This window comes from Danio rerio, chromosome 22 (genome assembly GCF_049306965.1).
Source record: "Danio rerio strain Tuebingen ecotype United States chromosome 22, GRCz12tu, whole genome shotgun sequence".
NCBI classification, from domain to species: Eukaryota; Metazoa; Chordata; class Actinopteri; order Cypriniformes; family Danionidae; genus Danio; species Danio rerio.
In genome coordinates this window covers 8,132,262-8,150,000 of record NC_133197.1, presented here as the reverse complement: position 1 = coordinate 8,150,000, position 17,739 = coordinate 8,132,262, and the positions used below count along the sequence as shown (strand labels likewise).

Sequence of the window (17,739 nt, the reverse complement as noted above, 5' to 3'; positions counted from 1 at the left end):
TGTTAACAGTGTGTTTCCAACTGCAGGCATGTTGAGATTAATGTTTGACACATTTTAAAATACTTTTTTTAATATTTGAATGTAAATTCCATGATAACACTGATTTACTGATATCTTTTAATGGTGTGCTAGTGTTTGCTATATTTAAGACAGTATTGTTTTTTTCTAATCTGTGTGATTTTGCTTAAAGCTGATGTTATTGTCTGTAGAATTTCGTGTTGGTTATTCTCAGTGTTTGTATCAGTCATGTGAAAGCTGCATGAAGACACTTTATTCTAAAATTGTTTAAAATTTTATTTTATTACTTTTATGTTTTAATATTTTTAACACATTTTATATCAGTATTATTACAGCAAATCATGAGTAAAAACAACAAATGTACTGTATATACTGGGATGTTTTATTGTTCTTTTTATTTTTAGAAGTCAAGCATGAGGCCAGAGGATATATCTCAGCATGTTTATTTAACAATCTACAGAAAGAATCTCAATAAAATGCAGATTCATCATGGATACTTCACCAAATACTTCACTGCTATTCAAACTCAAGTGGTTCTAAACGTGTATGAATTTCTTTCTTCTGTTGAACACGAACATGAACACTGGAAAATAAAGCAGCCAATCACATTCATAGAAACTAACATACTATAGAAGTCTATGGCTGTTTTTCCTCAGTATTCTTAAGAATATCTTGTTTTGTGTTCAACAGAAGATAATGAAATAAGTGCAGGTTAAGTAAATGATGACAGAATTTTAAACTATAAAACAATTACAGTGTGAGTGGAGCTGACAGTGAAATGACATATTCATCCACTAGGTGAAGCTCCAGCAGGTTTTCATTGCATTAACAGAGACATCAAAGACTGACAAACATATTATAAACATTACATACATAAATAAGATAAAACATTGATGAGAAACCATGAAATAATTTACATTAATAATGTGGCATTGTAGGTTAATGTTAAAATATTTGACCTTTAAAACCACAAATATTCATAAATTCACACAGTACAGTTGAATCAACAGTGGTGTTAACACTTTGAGCAGTACAGAAAGCCCCACCCTCTACTTGATATTGTTTCAGTTGGGCAAACATCAATATACAGACATCTCTGAATACTGAGATCTCTGGTTCATGCAGAGTTTAAGGGTGAGGTGGGTTGAGGTGGAAAGGATGGGTCAAACATGTAATCATAAATATGATTACAGATTTAATAACATGTAAAAAAGCACAATGTAAAAACATGCATGTACATAATAAGTATGTTGAACCAAATAATTAGTTTAAATATAAGTACATAATTAAGGTCACATAATATAAAACAAAAAGAATGACTTATAAATCTTATCACAATATCTTTAAGCTCATTTGTAAAGGATTAGTTTACTTTCTCATAATTTAGTCTCCCCTTTGTCATACTAGATGTAAATTTCCTTTTGTTTTTTGAAAATATGCAGGATTTTTCTCTATATAGTGGACATGTATGGTGCATGTCCCATATGGCAGTGGTTCCTACCCAGTTTTTGCCTGAGACCTTTTCTCCTGGAAAATATTGTAACGCCCCCCTCCACATGTAATGATATTATCACTCATATAAGTTTGCAGTAGGTATGTAAAAAAAATGGTTTGTTTATTACTACATCTAGAAATATTTATGCACAAACAATAGCCTAATGTAAAATATAAAAGAAAAACATCAGTAGGCCATTTGTATTTGTACACCCTGCAGTATTGAAGATGAGTCGTCTGCAATTATATTAATATAGACGGCCTCATGCATTCGTTAGCAAGAACTTTGGTGCAGATAATGCACTGTGGCTGGGTCAGGGACTCTTTGCTTCGAGAAAATGAAATAAAAACCATAGTTCAGGTAACTATCTTGGTGTTTCCAGTATTGCTAGCGCTGAGACCCGAAGTGTTTAGAGTCTTTGGAGCTTCCTCACCTGGGTCTAGTATGCTTGGGTCATTAGCATTAGCTGCTGAAGGTGAATCAGTGAGACTCTTTTTTTATGTGGAGGACGAATTAGAAATTTGTCTATTTTTTGGTCAGCAAGGGGATAAATTGAACTAAGGCAACATAATCATTCTCTTAATTGTCCACTGCTATAAAATTTTTAAAAATATGACGCAACCCCCTACAGTGCTCACTGAGGCCCCCTTGTGGGCCGGGACCCCCTTTTTGGTTTAGTCCCTTTTCATCAGGGGTTGCCACAGCGGTATAAACAGCCAACTTAGCATATGTTTTGCGCGGATGGACTTCCAGCTGCAACCCTGTATTGGGAAACACCTATACACTCTCACATTCAAACTCATACACTACGAACAATTTAGCCTACCCAATTCACCTGTACCACATGTGTTTAGACTGTGGGGGAAACCTGAGCACCCAAAGTAAACCCACGCCAACACGGGGAGAACATGCAATCTCAACACAGAAATGCCAACTGACCCAGCTGAGGCTCGAACCAGCAACCTTCTTGCTGTGAGGCGACAGTGCTAACCACTAAGCCACCATGTCGATCTATATATAAACTGTGCCACCTGAAATGTATAACGTTACTTTACATATAACATTACTTTACGCATAACTTTAGAGTCTGATTAGGGCCTGAATGTAACTAGAGGTAAGAGAGGCGTTGAAAAAATATTGTGGCTGAAGTTATTGACATCAGAGGAAGACAGCCACTCCAATTGTGCAAATCAGGATGTTTCGAAGCAACCGAATGACCCTGTGTTATAGCCAGAAGTTGTTATCTTGGAATAACATACCTTGGAATGTGACCAATCAGAATGAATTATTATAGACAGCCATGTCATAATCACAGACATAAAAAAAAATGTAAGGACCAAGCAAATCAGTGGGATTGTAGGCCTACAGAGCTTGAGTTGTAAGCTAAATTTGTTTTATTTACATTTTAATTATAAATGTAATTACAGAAATTAGTAACAAATGTAATTATATGGAGGTATTTTTTAAATAAAAATGTACAATGTATAAACTTGTATGTACATAAAAAGGGCATTGTACCAATTGCATATTTTAATGTACATAGCCACTTAATATATAATGGGTCTGTTTTTTAAAGATCTGTATATTTTATTTTAAATGCTTGATTGTATGAATAATGTTGTTTTTATATGGAGGGCTCCTCAAATCCAGCCATGGAGAACAATATCCTGCAAAGATTATATTTAAACCTGAATAAAGAAGCACAATCATAACTTTTGAGTATTTTAAAATGTAGTTTGAAAATCTTTTGGTAATTGTTCTTCTCTGAATGTATCAATAACTATGACTAATTCGATTATGGCTATGTGATTCCATATTTTCTTTGTATTTGAGAAGTAGAAAGTTAATAATAATCTAAACTACAATCCTATTTGAGTCAAGAGATGATCAACGTCTGGCGACTCCTACGTACACCACGTCATCAGTCTCTGCAGCTCTCTGAAGGAAAACACAACACCATGTAGACTATTAACTAGAGATTCTGGGATTTGTCATTTACTGCGGTAATTCATTTTGCTTTTGGGGACCAAAAAAATGTCCCTGCATATATACTTGTGGTGACATTTGGTGCCCACAATGTAAGGAATACAAGACACACACACAAACATACAGAAATAAAGGATCTTACTGTTTTTCGTGGGGTTTTTTTGTAGAATGTTGGATCGGCGTAAGTGATCTCGGTGTTATGGGTCTGAACTGTTTCAAAACAAAGAAACACTTAATGAAATAAAGTCTGAGCACTGTTTTACATGTATATCAATGTAGGTAACAGTAGGTAATATTAATATTTGCCTTCTTGTTTTGTGTTTTTGCGTTTTATCAAGAAGCAGAAGATCACAACGGCAGCTAAAATCAACAGAGATCCAGCAGCAGAAATGATCCACACTTTCTGAAGTAATGTGATGTCTGGAGAATGTGATGGAGAGGGATTCATATTCAGAATATCCTGATTATTTACTTTTCCCTATATATACAGGTATAGATATATAGGTAAATATGTACCTGGACATGGCTGACAGAGACCAGTGTTGTTGTATTGTGTGGTCTCATTGCTGATGGGATTGTTGACCACACAGCTGTAGAAATCATTCAGACAGTCAATCTCCAGAGGTAGAGAGAGACTGATGCTGAGATCAGACACACTGATGCTGGACAATACACTGTTTCCTTTGTACCAGGAGAGACTCACAGTGCTTACATTCACCACTGAACACACCACTGAACAATACTGCACTGATGAAGAGTTACTGATGACAGGAACAGGCAGACGAGCTGGAAAAAAGAGAATACAGCACATTAACAGAATCTCTTTTCACATATACAGACTTTTCCAGAAAATTGCTTGTACATTATTGTGAAAAGATCATGTGAAAATAGAGCCTTTTTAAAAATAAATTTACTCTGGGAATTTTCCAGAATTAATTGCTGGAATACTACTGCTGCTAAAAGTAATTTCAGTTATTTAAAGGCAAATTACCAGGATCCTTGTGGAAAAGAGACTATTAAGTTGAAGGGATGTGACTGAACTTCAACTCTGAAAATTAGACGGACAGTTTCGATTTACTAGACCTTCTATCTTAAGCTGCTTTGACCATACTATTGATCTACATTGTAAAAGCGCTAGAGAAATTAAGATGAATTTTGTTTGTCAGTATTTTATGCTTTTGAGTTCATCACACAAGTCAATAACAGTCTTGATCTGATTAAAAAAGAATTCAGAAATCATGTTTAAAATATAAGCAGTGCTGTCGCCTCACAGCAAGAAGGTTGCTGGTTCGAGTCCCAGCTGGGTCAGTTGGCATTTCTGTGTGGAGTTTGCATGTTCTCCCCGTGTTCGTGTGGGTTTTCTCCGGGTGCTCCAGTTTCCCCCACAGTCCAAAGACATGCGGTACAGGTGAATTGGGTAGGCTAAATTGTCCATAGAGTGTAAATGAGTGTGTATGGATGTTTCCCTGAGATGGGTTGCAGCAGGAAGGGCATCTGCTGCATAAAACATGTGCTAGGTAAGTTGGCGGTTCATTCTGCTGTGGCGACCTCAGATTAATAAAGGGACAGCCGAAAAGAAAATGAATGAATGAATGTTTAGGACTTAAGGAATCACTTGCAGGATTTCCTGATTATTTACTTTCCCCTTGTCATCCAAAATATTCATAAGTTTCTGTAACAAAAATGAAACAAATCTTTTTTGCAGGATTTTTCTCTTTCGCTCAACCACTAATAAGCAAAGTGCAGAACTGAAGCCATGTTTTCAGATCTGTTCACACAGTGTTCATTACAACATCAGCTTAACTCTAAAACTCACTCAGACCAACACAGCAATTCATATACGGCTCAAAATAAACATGTTTCACTAAACATCTAGCAACACTTTTCATTCAGAAAACACACAATTCATTTATAACACACTGATCTAAAAACACCAACAGAGAGCATTACAAAACTTAAAAACTTTAATTTGAATGAATTTTCATCTACACTGGTATGTAATTTTACATTTCCTTGAATGTGCAAGAAAAAGAATGTCATATAAATGAAAAAAATATATTAGTTGCAAATGTAATCAGCCCACTTTACAGTGCAAGAAAAACCACAGTTTAAATTGTTTGAATTTGCAAGTTAGAGAGGCAAGTTTTAGTATTGTACAAGACAATTTCTGTCAGGTATTGTAATCCACTTCAAAATGCTTTTGAACAATGTGTTTATTGCGTGCATTTTGTGTGAAAGCAATGAAAAATGATTCCGTTTGTGCTACATAGACTCCTGTACTTTTGTGTGTGAACAGGTTTTAAAACATGCTTGTTAGCCATTGGAAAAACTATATATACGTTAACACAAATGTTTTCAGTGTCAGATGAGCTTTTGTGGTTATTCATTCATTCATTCATTTTCGGCTTAGTCCCTTTATTAATCAGGGGTCGCCACAGTGAAATGAACCGCTAACTTATCCAGCACATTGTAAACAGCGGATGCCCTTCCAGCTGCAACCCATCACTGGGAAACACCCATACAATCTCATTCACACTCATACACTACCGAAAATATGTTAGCTTACCCAATTCTCCTGAACCACGTCTTTAGACTTGAGGGGAAACGGGAGCACTCGGAGGAAACCCACGCGAATGCAGGGAGAACATGCAAACTCCACACAGAAATGCCAACTGATCCAGCTGAGGCTCGACCTAGCGACCTTATTGCTGTGAGGCGACAGCACTACCTAGTGCGCCACCTCGTAGTCTGCTTTTGTGGTTATAAACAACATTTAAACAGCTGCACTGAAACTGCATTTTGGAAGCAACTGAGAAAAACAACTAAAACATTGTAGAAGTTTACGATATGGAGAAAATGTATACACATTTTCCTCAAAAATTTTTACAAAAAAGTTTTATGAGAATATATTTTAAAAATTCTGGCTGGCTGGTAATTATTACCCTATTTAAAAAATGTATAATCATCAAATGTCCAGTGATGGAAATGCTCATAACTTTTCAGAAAAGTTTCAATAGTTGTAGTAACTAAGTGTTTGTTTTTTTTAGTGCAATGTCAGCATTCAGATTACAAATTACAGCACTGCAATTATGAATTCTACAATAAATGCTGAATCTACTTTTAAAATTTCTGGTAAAATCTTATTAAAAGGACAATTGGTAGCAAAAAATAAAAATAAATAAACTTCTCTGTGAGTAAAAAGTGTGTAAACTCACCATAGACAGTGATGTTGAATGTGTTGAGTGGGATGTCTGAGTTGATGCTGGTCACTGTATAAAGTCCAGAGTCTGAGATTCTGCTGTTTGTGATGGTCAGAGATCCAGTCTGACTGTCCAGCTGCAGTCTGTCTCTGAATCTCCCATCAGAACCATAAACAGTCTCTGCCTTATTGTCTTTTCTGCTGTATGTAGCTAAGAGAATTTCCTTTTTAGCTCCAAATCTCCACATTATCAAATCGCCACTCTGGATTTCAGCTAGAGCAGATTCTAGAGTGACTGAATCTCCTTCAGTGATGAACACTGACTTCACTTCAACACCACACACACCTGATCAGCAAACACACTACTCAGCAAACACTTTATATATATATATATATATATATATATATATATATATATATATATATATATATATATATATATATATATATTTTTTTTTTTTTTTTTTTTTTTTTAGTTACTTTGAAAATGTTGACAATTGTCATGGTATTTTGCTGAAATTTGTTCTGCAAATTAAACACAAAAATGCTTAAATATACATAAGTTAATGTATAAACACATATCAGTATAGATTTATCAGGCTAATTACTTTTGGAAATATGATTATATTTTGAGCCAAATATAATTATAGTATAAACAGAACTTACCAGCCAAACTCCAGGAGCACAAACAGAGAAAAATTAACATTTTCTTCACCAAGCAGTTTTAATAGAGTGATAATATTCAGATCCTAAAACCTGAAAATATTAAATCCTCTGGTGTGCAGTGAAGATGTTCAGTGTGAATGATCGTCACGAGTAACACCGCCCTTTACTGACTGTACATTCACTCTTAAATCAACACTCTTATAGCTACAATACCGAAAAGCTTCTAAATTATATATATATATATATATATATATATATATATATATATATATATATATATATATATATATATATATATATTGTAGAGGCTAAGCCTATTGCTTGAAGTCCCTGAGATGTTGTTAGACAGGCACCCAGCTGACGCACACTGTCCTCTGGCTGATGTAGTGTAAATGAAATGAACAGTCTTACTTGTTTCCGAAGATGTTTGAGTTTATTGCAGTTGCAAACTCCAATAGTTCACAAATTTCCTTTCAGGTAAGTTTCCGTTCGTATAAGTCAAACACTGCCACATATCGTGACTTACAAACAAAACAAACCGTCATGCTAAAGCATGAATGAATGTGTGCGGCTCTCTGTGTGAATGCGCGTGAGCGTTTGTTTGTGTTTGTGGGTGTGTGCGTTAGAAAGTGTGTGCGTTTGAAAGTGTGTGCGTTTGAAAGTGTGTGCGTTTGAAAGTGTGTGCGTTTGCAATTGTGTGTGCGTTTGCAATTGTGTGGTCAAAACTGTATGTGCTCCCTTCCGTCTAGCAACACCTGTTACCTGAATGTTCGTTCCCACTTATAAAGCCTGTTTAAAGAGCACCACCTAGTGGAACAATGAGCAAAGTTGCCAAATGGCTCCTACATCCCGGCCCCTAATTGTATACAAATGTAACAATTCCCAAATATAATATTAAGGAGCCATAAAAGAACATCAGGCAATAATAAGTGCACATACATAATACTTCAAATACACAATAACCCAGTGGAGACACTTTAATAGTAGATAAGCTAAACTGATTCTTGCAATAGGCAGAGTTTAGTCACAGGCCGTTCTATTATACTACTTTTGGTCTGAAGCCGCACTGAACGCACAATCTTTTTCTTGTCTTGAAATGCTTCCAGCACTCTTGCAAGAGGCCATGAGCCTCGTGGTGCTGTAGGATCCATAATGATCACGATATCTCCTGGTTTGAGATTTTTTCTCTGTTCGTTCCATTTCTGCCTCTCTTGCAATAATGGCAGGTATTCACGAACCCACCGTTTCCAAAAGAGATCAGATATGTACTGAACTTGCCTCCATCGCTTTCTGATGTACAGATCATGGTGTTCAAACAGCCCTGGTGGCAGAGACGGCTTACCTTTCATGAGGAGGATATGATTAGGTGTCAGGGGTTCTAGATCATTTGGATCGTCAGATAACTTGGTGATGGGGCGGTCGTTTAAGATGGCTTCAACTTCGCATATTACTGTGTGGAGTCCATCATCGTCCAATTTTTGTTGATGAAGGACTGAAGAGAGAATTCTTCTCACCATGCGAATCATACGCTCCCAAACACCACCATAGTGCGACGCTGAAGGAGGATTGAAACTCCATTTGATGCCCTTTTGTTGTAGCATTCCTCCAATATTTGTCTGGTTCAAGGTTAGGAGTGCCTCTCTGAGTTCCTTCTCTGCTCCTTTAAAATTGGTACCATTGTCAGACAGTAAATTAACAACTTGACCTCTTCTACAGACAAACCGACGTATTGCATTAATGTATGCGTCTGTATTCAACGAGTTGGCTATTTCAAGGTGGACTGCTCTACTAGACAGGCAAGTGAATATCACGCCATATCGCTTGGCAGTGCCTCGTCCTTTTTTCACCTCTATAGGACCAAAGTAGTCAACCCCAGTGTTGGTGAATGGTGGTTTGTCCGGAAGAATCCTCTCCATGGGCAAGTCTGCCATCTTCTGTAGCATCATTCGACCATTTTGTCTTCTGCAGAGACAACAGTCAGACATTATCTTTCTTACTGCCGAATTAGCACCTGTGATCCAATATTTCCTTCGTAATGTGGACAGTATGTGGTTTCGACCACAATGTCCGAGCCGTTCATGAATATTTCGCAGGAGGAGAGTAGCTATATGTTGGTCTTTGGACAAAATCAGTGGATGCTTAGCTTCCTCTGGTAGTGAACCTCTGGCTAGTCGCCCACCGACTCTTAGAAGTCCGTTATCCAGACGTGGATCCAGTTTGTACAGAGGGCTTTGCTTACTCACAGTTCCTTTTCCAGCTGACAAGGTAGCGATTTCCTCACTAAATCGTTGCTGTTGACAAAAGCGTATAATGGCAAGCTCTGCCTCACTTATGTCTTCAATGGACAAAGTGCACCTTTCAGGCACTGGAACACTCTGAATACCCACATAAGAAGTCTTAGTCTCCTTCTTCTTGTGAGACCGTTCCTGAAGCATTCGCTTATACTTAAGAAACCAAGCTACGGCTACCCTCAATCTCTTCCAATCTGAGAAATGCGCAATTAAACGAGTGGTGCTATCTGAGGAGTCAGTTACACTTACTGCGTTAACTAAAACTTCTCTTTTTATTTCCGGATCATCAATTTTGATCACCATGTCAGCTCTATCAGCTGGCCAATCCTCTTCTGACTTATACAAGAAACTTGGACCTACTATCCACCTATTGTGTTCAATGAAGTCACCAACCCTCAGACCTCTAGATGCATCATCTGCTGGGTTTTCCTTGGAACGAATGTACCGCCACTGTAAAGTTGTTGTTGCTTCTCTTATAATGGTGACCCTATTAGCCACGAACGTATGAAAACGTCTGTCTTCATTATTTATGTACTTAAGCACTGATGTGCTGTCTGTCCAGAATATTGATTCTGCCAGTGGGATTTGCAGCTCTTTTTTCAGCATCAGATCCATACGAACGGCAAGAACTGCAGCTGTTAACTCTAGACGGGGAATGGTAACAGTCTTTAAAGGTGTAACTCTGGCTTTGCCCATCACAAATGCAACGTGGATGACATTTTTGCTATTTTGCATCCTGAGATAAGTAACTGCCCCATATCCTAGTTCGCTAGCATCTGAGAAATGATGAAGCTCAGCATGTATGGCAGTTCCAAAGTCTTTGGGCTTGATGCATCTATTAATCTCAAAGTTAGACAGCATTTCCAACTCCTCTATCCATCTTGTCCAGCGGTGTAGTAGCTCTTGAGGTACCGTTTCATCCCATCCATAGTTTCTTCTGCACAATTCTTGCAGCATTATCTTTGCAGGTAGTAGAATTGGTGCCAGGAAACCAAGTGGGTCATACACTGAACTGGAGACAGATAGCATTCCACGTCTAGTACAGGACCGTTGACAAGGTGCCATTTTGAATGTAAATGTGTCCTTCTGAACACACCACTGTAATCCAAGGGCTCTTTCCATGGGAAGTTCATCTCGGTCCATGTCAAGTTCTTCCACACCCTTAGCTCTATATTCCTGTGGCATGGCTTGCAGTACATAGCAACTGTTGCTTACCCACTTTGTCAAGGTAAATCCTCCCTTTTGGCAGAGCGTGGTCAGGTGTTTGATCATTGTTACAGCTTTCTTCTCAGATTCTACACTCTTCAAGCAGTCGTCGACATAGAAGTTTTCTTTGACAGTTTGTGGAATTTCTGCTGGAAATTCAGCCTGATTATCATCAGCTGTTTTCCTCAGAGCAAAGATGGCACAGCTTGGAGATGATACCGCACCAAATAAATGGACAGTCATGCGGAATTCTGACGCATCTTTCGTGAGATCTCCCTCAGGCCACCACAAGAACCGCAGAAGGTCTCTATCCTCCTCTGGAACCTTAACTTGATAGTACATTGCTTGCACATCCCCCATGAATGCCACAGGTTCTTGCCGAAACCTCAGGAGGACTCCAATCAGTGTGCTATTAAAGTTGGGACCTTGCAGGAGCTGTTCATTCAATGATGATCCTTTAAATGATGCAGAACAGTCAAATACCACACGCAGACTTTTCTTCCTGGGATGATATATTCCGTGGTGAGGAATGTACCACACTTTACCACTGCTGCCACTTAACTGCTGGGTAGGTACTTTCTCTGCATAACCATTGAGTAACATGTCGTTGACTTTATTGCGGTACTCTTTGAAGAAATGTTCATTCTGCAGAAACTTTCGTTTTAGACTTGTTAACCTTTGTTTTGCCACAGCAAAGTTATTGGGCAGATGCACGTCTTTCTTAAGAGGCAGTTTAATTTGATAATGGTTGTCTTTAAGTGTTACAGATCTTTCCACAATATCCATGAACTTCTTGTCTTCCCTTGATAGCCCTTTCTCTTCTGTGACTCTTTCGTTAAAGTCATGATTATACTGGTTATTCAGCATTTCCTCCAATTTACATACTGAAATCCTGTTAACTACAGCTGACCTACATTCAGCATTAAGACAGGAGTCTTCTCCATGCACAAGACCATTAATGACCCATCCCAGCACGGTCCTTATAGCATATGGGCCATTCCCACGGCTATTAATAACCTCCCAAGGTTCCAACAACCTTGGTGCGTTGCTTCCAATCAACAGGTCTACGTTAGCTTCTATCTTGGGAGGTGTTAACCCTACCAGGTATGGCCATTTTACCAGAGTTTCAGCAGTAACAATGTTATCAGTGTTTACGGGCATTTTCTTTTGTGTTAGGGTTTGAGGGAGTTCATGGAAGACATTACCATTAATACCAGACACTTCCAGTCCTGTGAGTGAATATGCTGGCACCACCCTTTCTTGCCCCATAGTGCATAAGAGGAACTGGGTTCGTTTCCCAGTAAGATGGAGCTTTTGCATAAGCTGTTCTGAGCAGAAGTTGGCGGAGCTGCCAGGATCCAAGAATGCATCTGTCAGTATTACCTGATCAGATTTGATGGACTTGACTTGGACTGGCACAATGGATAACAGACACTGATCTGCTCCGGCCCCTGTATGTCCACAAGTCTCAGCAGTTGAAGCGAATGAGTGTGATGTAATATCTTTGTCAACTTGAGTAGAAGTACTTACTGTGACCTTAGCAACATGCGCTTTATGCATGCTAGCTGTGTCGCTCTTGTTAATATGAAGTACAGTAGGATGGCTTTGGCTGCATATTTTACAAGTTAGGCGTTTCTTACAGTCACGACTCATGTGTGAAGTACTCAAACAACCAAAGCAGAGGTGTTTCTCCTTCAGAAAATTAATCTTGTCTCTGTGTTTTTTTGCATTTGAACTGTTGACAATGTTCTAATAGATGACTCTGAGAACAGTATGCACAGAATAAAGCAGATGCAGAGTTATGTCTAGGTGAGATGGTCCTTGATCCTGTGGTACACTTAACTTTCACAGGTGTAATGGTAGTAGCAAAGCTTTTTCCTTTAGTTCTTTGTTCTGGAGATACTCGTGGCCTATTGACAGCTCTTTGACCAGTTGTTGCAGATGGTGAGTCGCTAATATTGCCATACAATGGATCAGACAGAGTTTGAACATGTCTTTCTATAACTCTCACCAGGTCATTGACCAAGGCTCTGTTTCCTGTTGTTTCCTGTAGGTCATGTGCAGCAGTCCTCCATTGCTCTCGAAGTTTAAATGGCAGCTTTAAGACAATTGCCCTTATGTTACTTGGCATATCCAGCTCATGCATATACTGAAGTTCCTCCATAACATTGCAGCAGCCTCGCAGAAAGAGAGAGTAAGCCTGTAGAGCATTAACATCTTCATTCTTTATTGGAGCCCAGGATAAAGCCTTTTCAATGTACGCCACAGCAATCTTGTACTTACAGCCAAAGTGTTCCTGTACCAGCTGCTTTGCTTTATCATAACCTAGCTCAGGCGTCATATACAAACACCTGTTACCTGAATGTTCGTTCCCACTTATAAAGCCTGTTTTAAGAGCACCACCTAGTGGAACAATGAGCAAAGTTGCCAAATGGCTCCTACATCTATATATATATATAATTCTTAAGGCTATATATAAATCTTTAGGCTAGTATTTTTTTTTTTAGTTTATCACATTTCTCCAATTAAGAATTAACATGGTGTACAGTCATGCCTGATAATGAAGGAAAAATAACACTGCTGTCAATCAATAAATCAATCAGTTAATAAATAAACAAATGAGTTCAGTTCATATCATGTGTCTATCAATCAATGTTTTAAAAGAATGAAGATATAATCTGATACCATTTTGTGGAAATGATTAAATAATGATTAAAATGTCACGGGGGTGTAATTCAGTAAACAGTTCTTAAATAATTGCTAAAATAGATCTGTCTGTGTGGGAGGAGCTACCGCAGGGGTTTATTCAAACTCACAGCAGATTTTCACTAAATCTCTTCATGACAGACCAGCAGATTATTCAAAAGTTCAAACAGCTCATTATTTGTAGCATTTCTGTAGTGAAACTGTTCAGAAAACAGCTCAAAAATGTTTATTACAATTACTTTAATCTGTTTCTGCTCATGGAGTCTGGCTGGTGAGTATTATTATTATCATTGTCATCATCATCATTTGTTCAACTGCTCTTCCTTCTGTATTATTTTCATCACAAATTTTGCCATTTCCATTGTGAAACTGTTAATGCTTAGAAACTGTTAATGCTCATGGAGTTTGTCTGGACAGTATTACCACAGACATATTAAATTTTAGATAGACTCCCATTGTCAGTGTCTTCATCACTTCATTACTATGCATTACTTTTCTTTCCCTACCGACCTGTAAGAGTATTTGGTATTTCCTAACAAAATAAGTTCCAAACTATCCCTTTTTGGCGACGCAGTGGCGCAGTAGGTGCTGTCGCCTCACAGCAAGAAGGTTGCTGGTTCGAGCTCAGCTCAGATGGCACTTCTGTGTGGAGTTTGCATGTTCTCCCTGCGTTCATGTGGGTTTCCGCCGGGTGCTCCGGTTTCCCCCACAATCCAAAGACATGTGGTACAGGTGAATTGAGTAGGCTAAATTGTTCTTAGTGTATGAATGTGTGTATGAATGTGTGTGTGGATGTTTCCCAAATATGGGTTGCAGCTGGAAGGGCATCCGCTGCGTAAAAATGTGCTGGATAAGTTGGCGGTTCATTCCGCTGTGGCGACCCTGGATTAATTAAGGGACTAAGCCGACAAGAAAATGAATAAATGACTATCCCTTTTTCAAAAAAAAAAAAAAAAAAAAAAAAAAAATATATATATATATATATATATATATATATATATATATATATATATATATATATATATATATACACTACAGCAGGAATACCGAGTAGGCTTTCAGCTGAAATTCTGATCAGTTTATGATAAGATTTTCTATATTTCACAATAAATGACAAACAATGAATGGAAATTGTAATTAGTCTGTTTTGAAAATGTTATTGTTAATGAGTTAGCATGTGAAAGATATATGCAGAAAAAACTATGTCTTTTTTATTTTATTTTTAAATGTTTTTCCGCTTGTAGAGAATGAACGAAATGAAACGTGTGAGAATTTTGAACAATGTGTTAATTGCATGTATTTTGTGTAAAAGAAATTAAAAATTATTCATTTTCTGCTCCGCATAGACTCCTGTAAACCCGATTGTGTGAACAATTTTGAAAATCTGGTTTCAGCATGATTGTTAGCAGGTGAAAGAAAAACTGTAAATACTTTAACCTACAAACTAAAGAGTTTCAAATTGTACAGTAAAAAGGGCATGCATGGTAAACAATATATTCTGTTATTAAAAAATTTATTTTTTAAACTAAAGCCTACATTTGATATATTCCATCTTAGATTTTCCCCAGATCGCATTAGGGGCTATATGTATGACAAAACCAAATTCTCTAAATTCTGACTAACCATGTGGGTCTGTGTGTTTGCTGATCAGGTGGTTGTGGTGTTGAAGTGAAGTCAGTGTTCATCACTGAAGGAGATTCAGTCACTCTAGAATCTGCTCTAGCTGAAATCCAGAGCGACGATTTGATAATGTGGAGATTTGGAGCTAAAAAGGAAATTCTCTTAGCTACATACAGCAGAAAAGACAATAAGGCAGAGACTGTCTATGGTTCTGATGGGAGATTCAGAGACAGACTGCAGCTGGACAGTCAGACTGGATCTCTGATCATCACAAACAGCAGAATCTCAGACTCTGGACTTTATACAGTGACCAGCATCAACTCAGACATCCCACTCAACACATTCAACATCACTGTCTATGGTGAGTAGAGAATTAACTACTCAGCTTAAAACTAAGTTATCACTATAATGTTTAATTTTTAGCTATTGAATTGTAAACGTTGTGCGAAACATATTTGTATGTAATTTGATAATTATGTACCCTCTCCTCTGTTTTTTTTCTTTTTTTTTCTCTTCTTTGTTTTTTTCACTTATTTCATTCTTGTTAAGAAATGTAAAGTGATTGTATTGTATAACAAAACAACTGTAACTGTACATGCTGGTTCTTGTTAATAAAAAAAAAAAAAAAAAAAAGAATTGTAAACGTTAACATTTTACACCTAGAATAGCATTGTTAACTATTTTGTCTTGCTATGGCACATTATATTGTTAGCATTTTTATTATCTTAGAGACATAAATTGCATACTATTTTCATACTTCTTGTTTATAACACACAATATTAAAATATAAAATATCATAAAACTCTGTATACTCGTAACGTGTCATGTTTATTAATTTTCTCATTTAGCATTGTCTGCTTTCAAAACAAGTGCACTATTATTTCTATCAGATTGTTTTAAGTCATCTAAACGAATATATCTTTGTTTTTTCTCATTAGTGTTTATTTTCTGATGTTTTTCCAGTTTGTCTGCCCCTTCCTGACATCATCAGAGACTGTTCATCGTCAGAGCAGTATTGTTCAGTGGTGTGTTCAGTGGTGAATGTGAGCGCTGTGAGTCTCTCCTGGTACAAAGGAAACAGTGTATTGTCCAGCATCAGTGTGTCTGATCTCAGCATCAGTCTCTCTCTACCTCTGGAAGTGGAATATCAAGATAACAACACCTACAGCTGTGTGATCAACAACCCCATCAGCAACCAGACCACACGACTGGACATCAACATACTCTGTCAGATTTGTCCAGGTACAAAATATACTTCTATCAATACACAAATTTAATATATTAACATTGGAAATCTTCTCTCTTATTAGGCTGCTGTGGTTTTACTGAAGCTGTGATTCGACTGGCCCTCTCTGCACTGGTGGGCGTAGCTACTGTTGCTGTACTAGTTTATGACATCTCATCCAGAAGATCTGACCAGAAGAGAGAACAAGAAATTAGAGAAATTTCTTGAAGTACTATGGACATTATATATTACAAATTATTATGCAGATAGAATTTATAGATGTCATTAATTAATTATTGACTAATTTTTTATAAGTTGCGTAGTGACATTAATGTTGCTGTATTGTGAGATTAATGTTTGCTTTTTTAAATATAGTTGTGTTGTGATCTTAATGCCATTGTGTTGTTAGATTAATGTTTGCCTTTTGAAATGTTGTTGTGTTATGCACTACTGATGAATATTAAATCATAGTCTTACAATTTTAAATCTGCTTTGGGTTTTTTTTTTATTAACACTGAGCTTTCAATATCATTAGTGTGTGTGTGTGTGTGTGTTACCCGCCTCAGGCTGAAGAGACCCGAACGTGTAAGTGAAATGTATAACTGCAGAGAAGTAAAGAAACAAATGAATACGAGCTCTGACGGTCTTTAATGAACTCTGAATTCTTTCTTCAAAATGAATTAAAAAACATTTTTTTACTAAATAAAACATAACTGTTTTTGGTTGTCACCATTGTAAACAATAAACTTGCAATAAAATATGTAACCGAATGTCCATCTATACAATAAAGTTCTTATATTTCTGTGATCCGACAGCATATTTAAACTGTTCATTTTATCATGCATTTTACATACTGTATTAATGTAAACGATCACATTACTGTTACAAATGCTTCCTTTTTTAACTTAAACATTTAGTTCACAAATATAAAGATTATGACAAAACATAAACATTAATATAACAGCAAAAACATGAAATTCACTGCTAATATTTCTTTAAACTAGTCTGCCTTTTTGTTTCAAGTTGTTTCACATGGACGACACCATTTTGGCTCTAACTCACATACGGTTGTCGCCATTTTGGCTCAACACTGCTACTCTTAACATCCATTCATCTTGCGACGATTTCTTCCTGTAATTACAATTTACTCACATTTTAAAACTCTTCAAACACACTATTGAACTCATTTTGTGTACATGCCTGTTATTCTGCAATGTTTCTTTGCACATTAGTTAAATACATAAGTTAATTAATTACTATTTCCATAAAATCACACAAATCAACCAATTAATCGCCCAATGTTGCATAAATCTGCATTAACATATGT

The 17,739-nt window shown here is 37.0% G+C and overlaps 2 protein-coding genes across 4 annotated transcripts; one reads left to right on the top strand and one right to left on the bottom strand.

Moving 5' to 3' along the window:
* Positions 1-420: 420 nt before the first annotated feature.
* Positions 421-7,477, bottom strand: LOC141380164 (uncharacterized). Its single transcript, XM_073937235.1, has 6 exons — positions 7,365-7,477; positions 6,715-7,044; positions 4,016-4,285; positions 3,806-3,919; positions 3,642-3,709; positions 421-3,451 (listed from the first exon to the last, which is right to left on the bottom strand). The coding sequence occupies exons 1-6, from the start codon at positions 7,402-7,404 to the stop codon at positions 3,401-3,403; spliced, it is 873 nt and encodes a 290-aa protein (XP_073793336.1). The 5' UTR covers positions 7,405-7,477; the 3' UTR covers positions 421-3,400.
* A 6,214-nt stretch (positions 7,478-13,691) lies between these two features.
* On the top strand, positions 13,692-17,222 carry LOC141380165 (CD48 antigen-like). 3 transcript variants are annotated; one of them, XR_012397721.1, is made up of 4 exons: positions 13,692-13,838; positions 15,219-15,552; positions 16,151-16,429; positions 16,498-16,911. XR_012397721.1 is itself a non-coding variant. In XM_073937237.1 (4 exons), the coding sequence occupies exons 1-4, from the start codon at positions 13,790-13,792 to the stop codon at positions 16,638-16,640; spliced, it is 801 nt and encodes a 266-aa protein (XP_073793338.1). In that variant the 5' UTR covers positions 13,702-13,789; the 3' UTR covers positions 16,641-17,222. The 3 variants fall into 3 exon arrangements, 2 of the variants coding, with proteins under 2 accessions (XP_073793338.1, XP_073793339.1); XM_073937237.1 differs by having other exon boundaries at positions 13,702-13,838; positions 15,219-15,548; positions 16,498-17,222; XM_073937238.1 differs by lacking the exon at positions 13,692-13,838 and having other exon boundaries at positions 15,224-15,552.
* Positions 17,223-17,739: the final 517 nt, after the last annotated feature.

Coding starts and splice junctions, on each gene's coding strand:
- LOC141380164 (XM_073937235.1), bottom strand. CDS start 7,404: ATGTTAATTTTTCTCTGTTTGTGCTCCTGGAGTTTGGCTG. Junction 3,920..4,015: donor TCTCTGTCAGCCATGTCCAG/GTACATATTTAC, acceptor CACATTCTCCAG/ACATCACATTACTTCAGAAA. Junction 3,452..3,641: donor AAAAAACCCCACGAAAAACA/GTAAGATCCTTT, acceptor GTTTTCCTTCAG/AGAGCTGCAGAGACTGATGA.
- LOC141380165 (XM_073937237.1), top strand. CDS start 13,790: ATGTTTATTACAATTACTTTAATCTGTTTCTGCTCATGGAGTCTGGCT. Junction 15,549..16,150: donor ATTCAACATCACTGTCTATG/GTGAGTAGAGAA, acceptor ATGTTTTTCCAG/TTTGTCTGCCCCTTCCTGAC. Junction 16,430..16,497: donor ACTCTGTCAGATTTGTCCAG/GTACAAAATATA, acceptor CTCTCTTATTAG/GCTGCTGTGGTTTTACTGAA.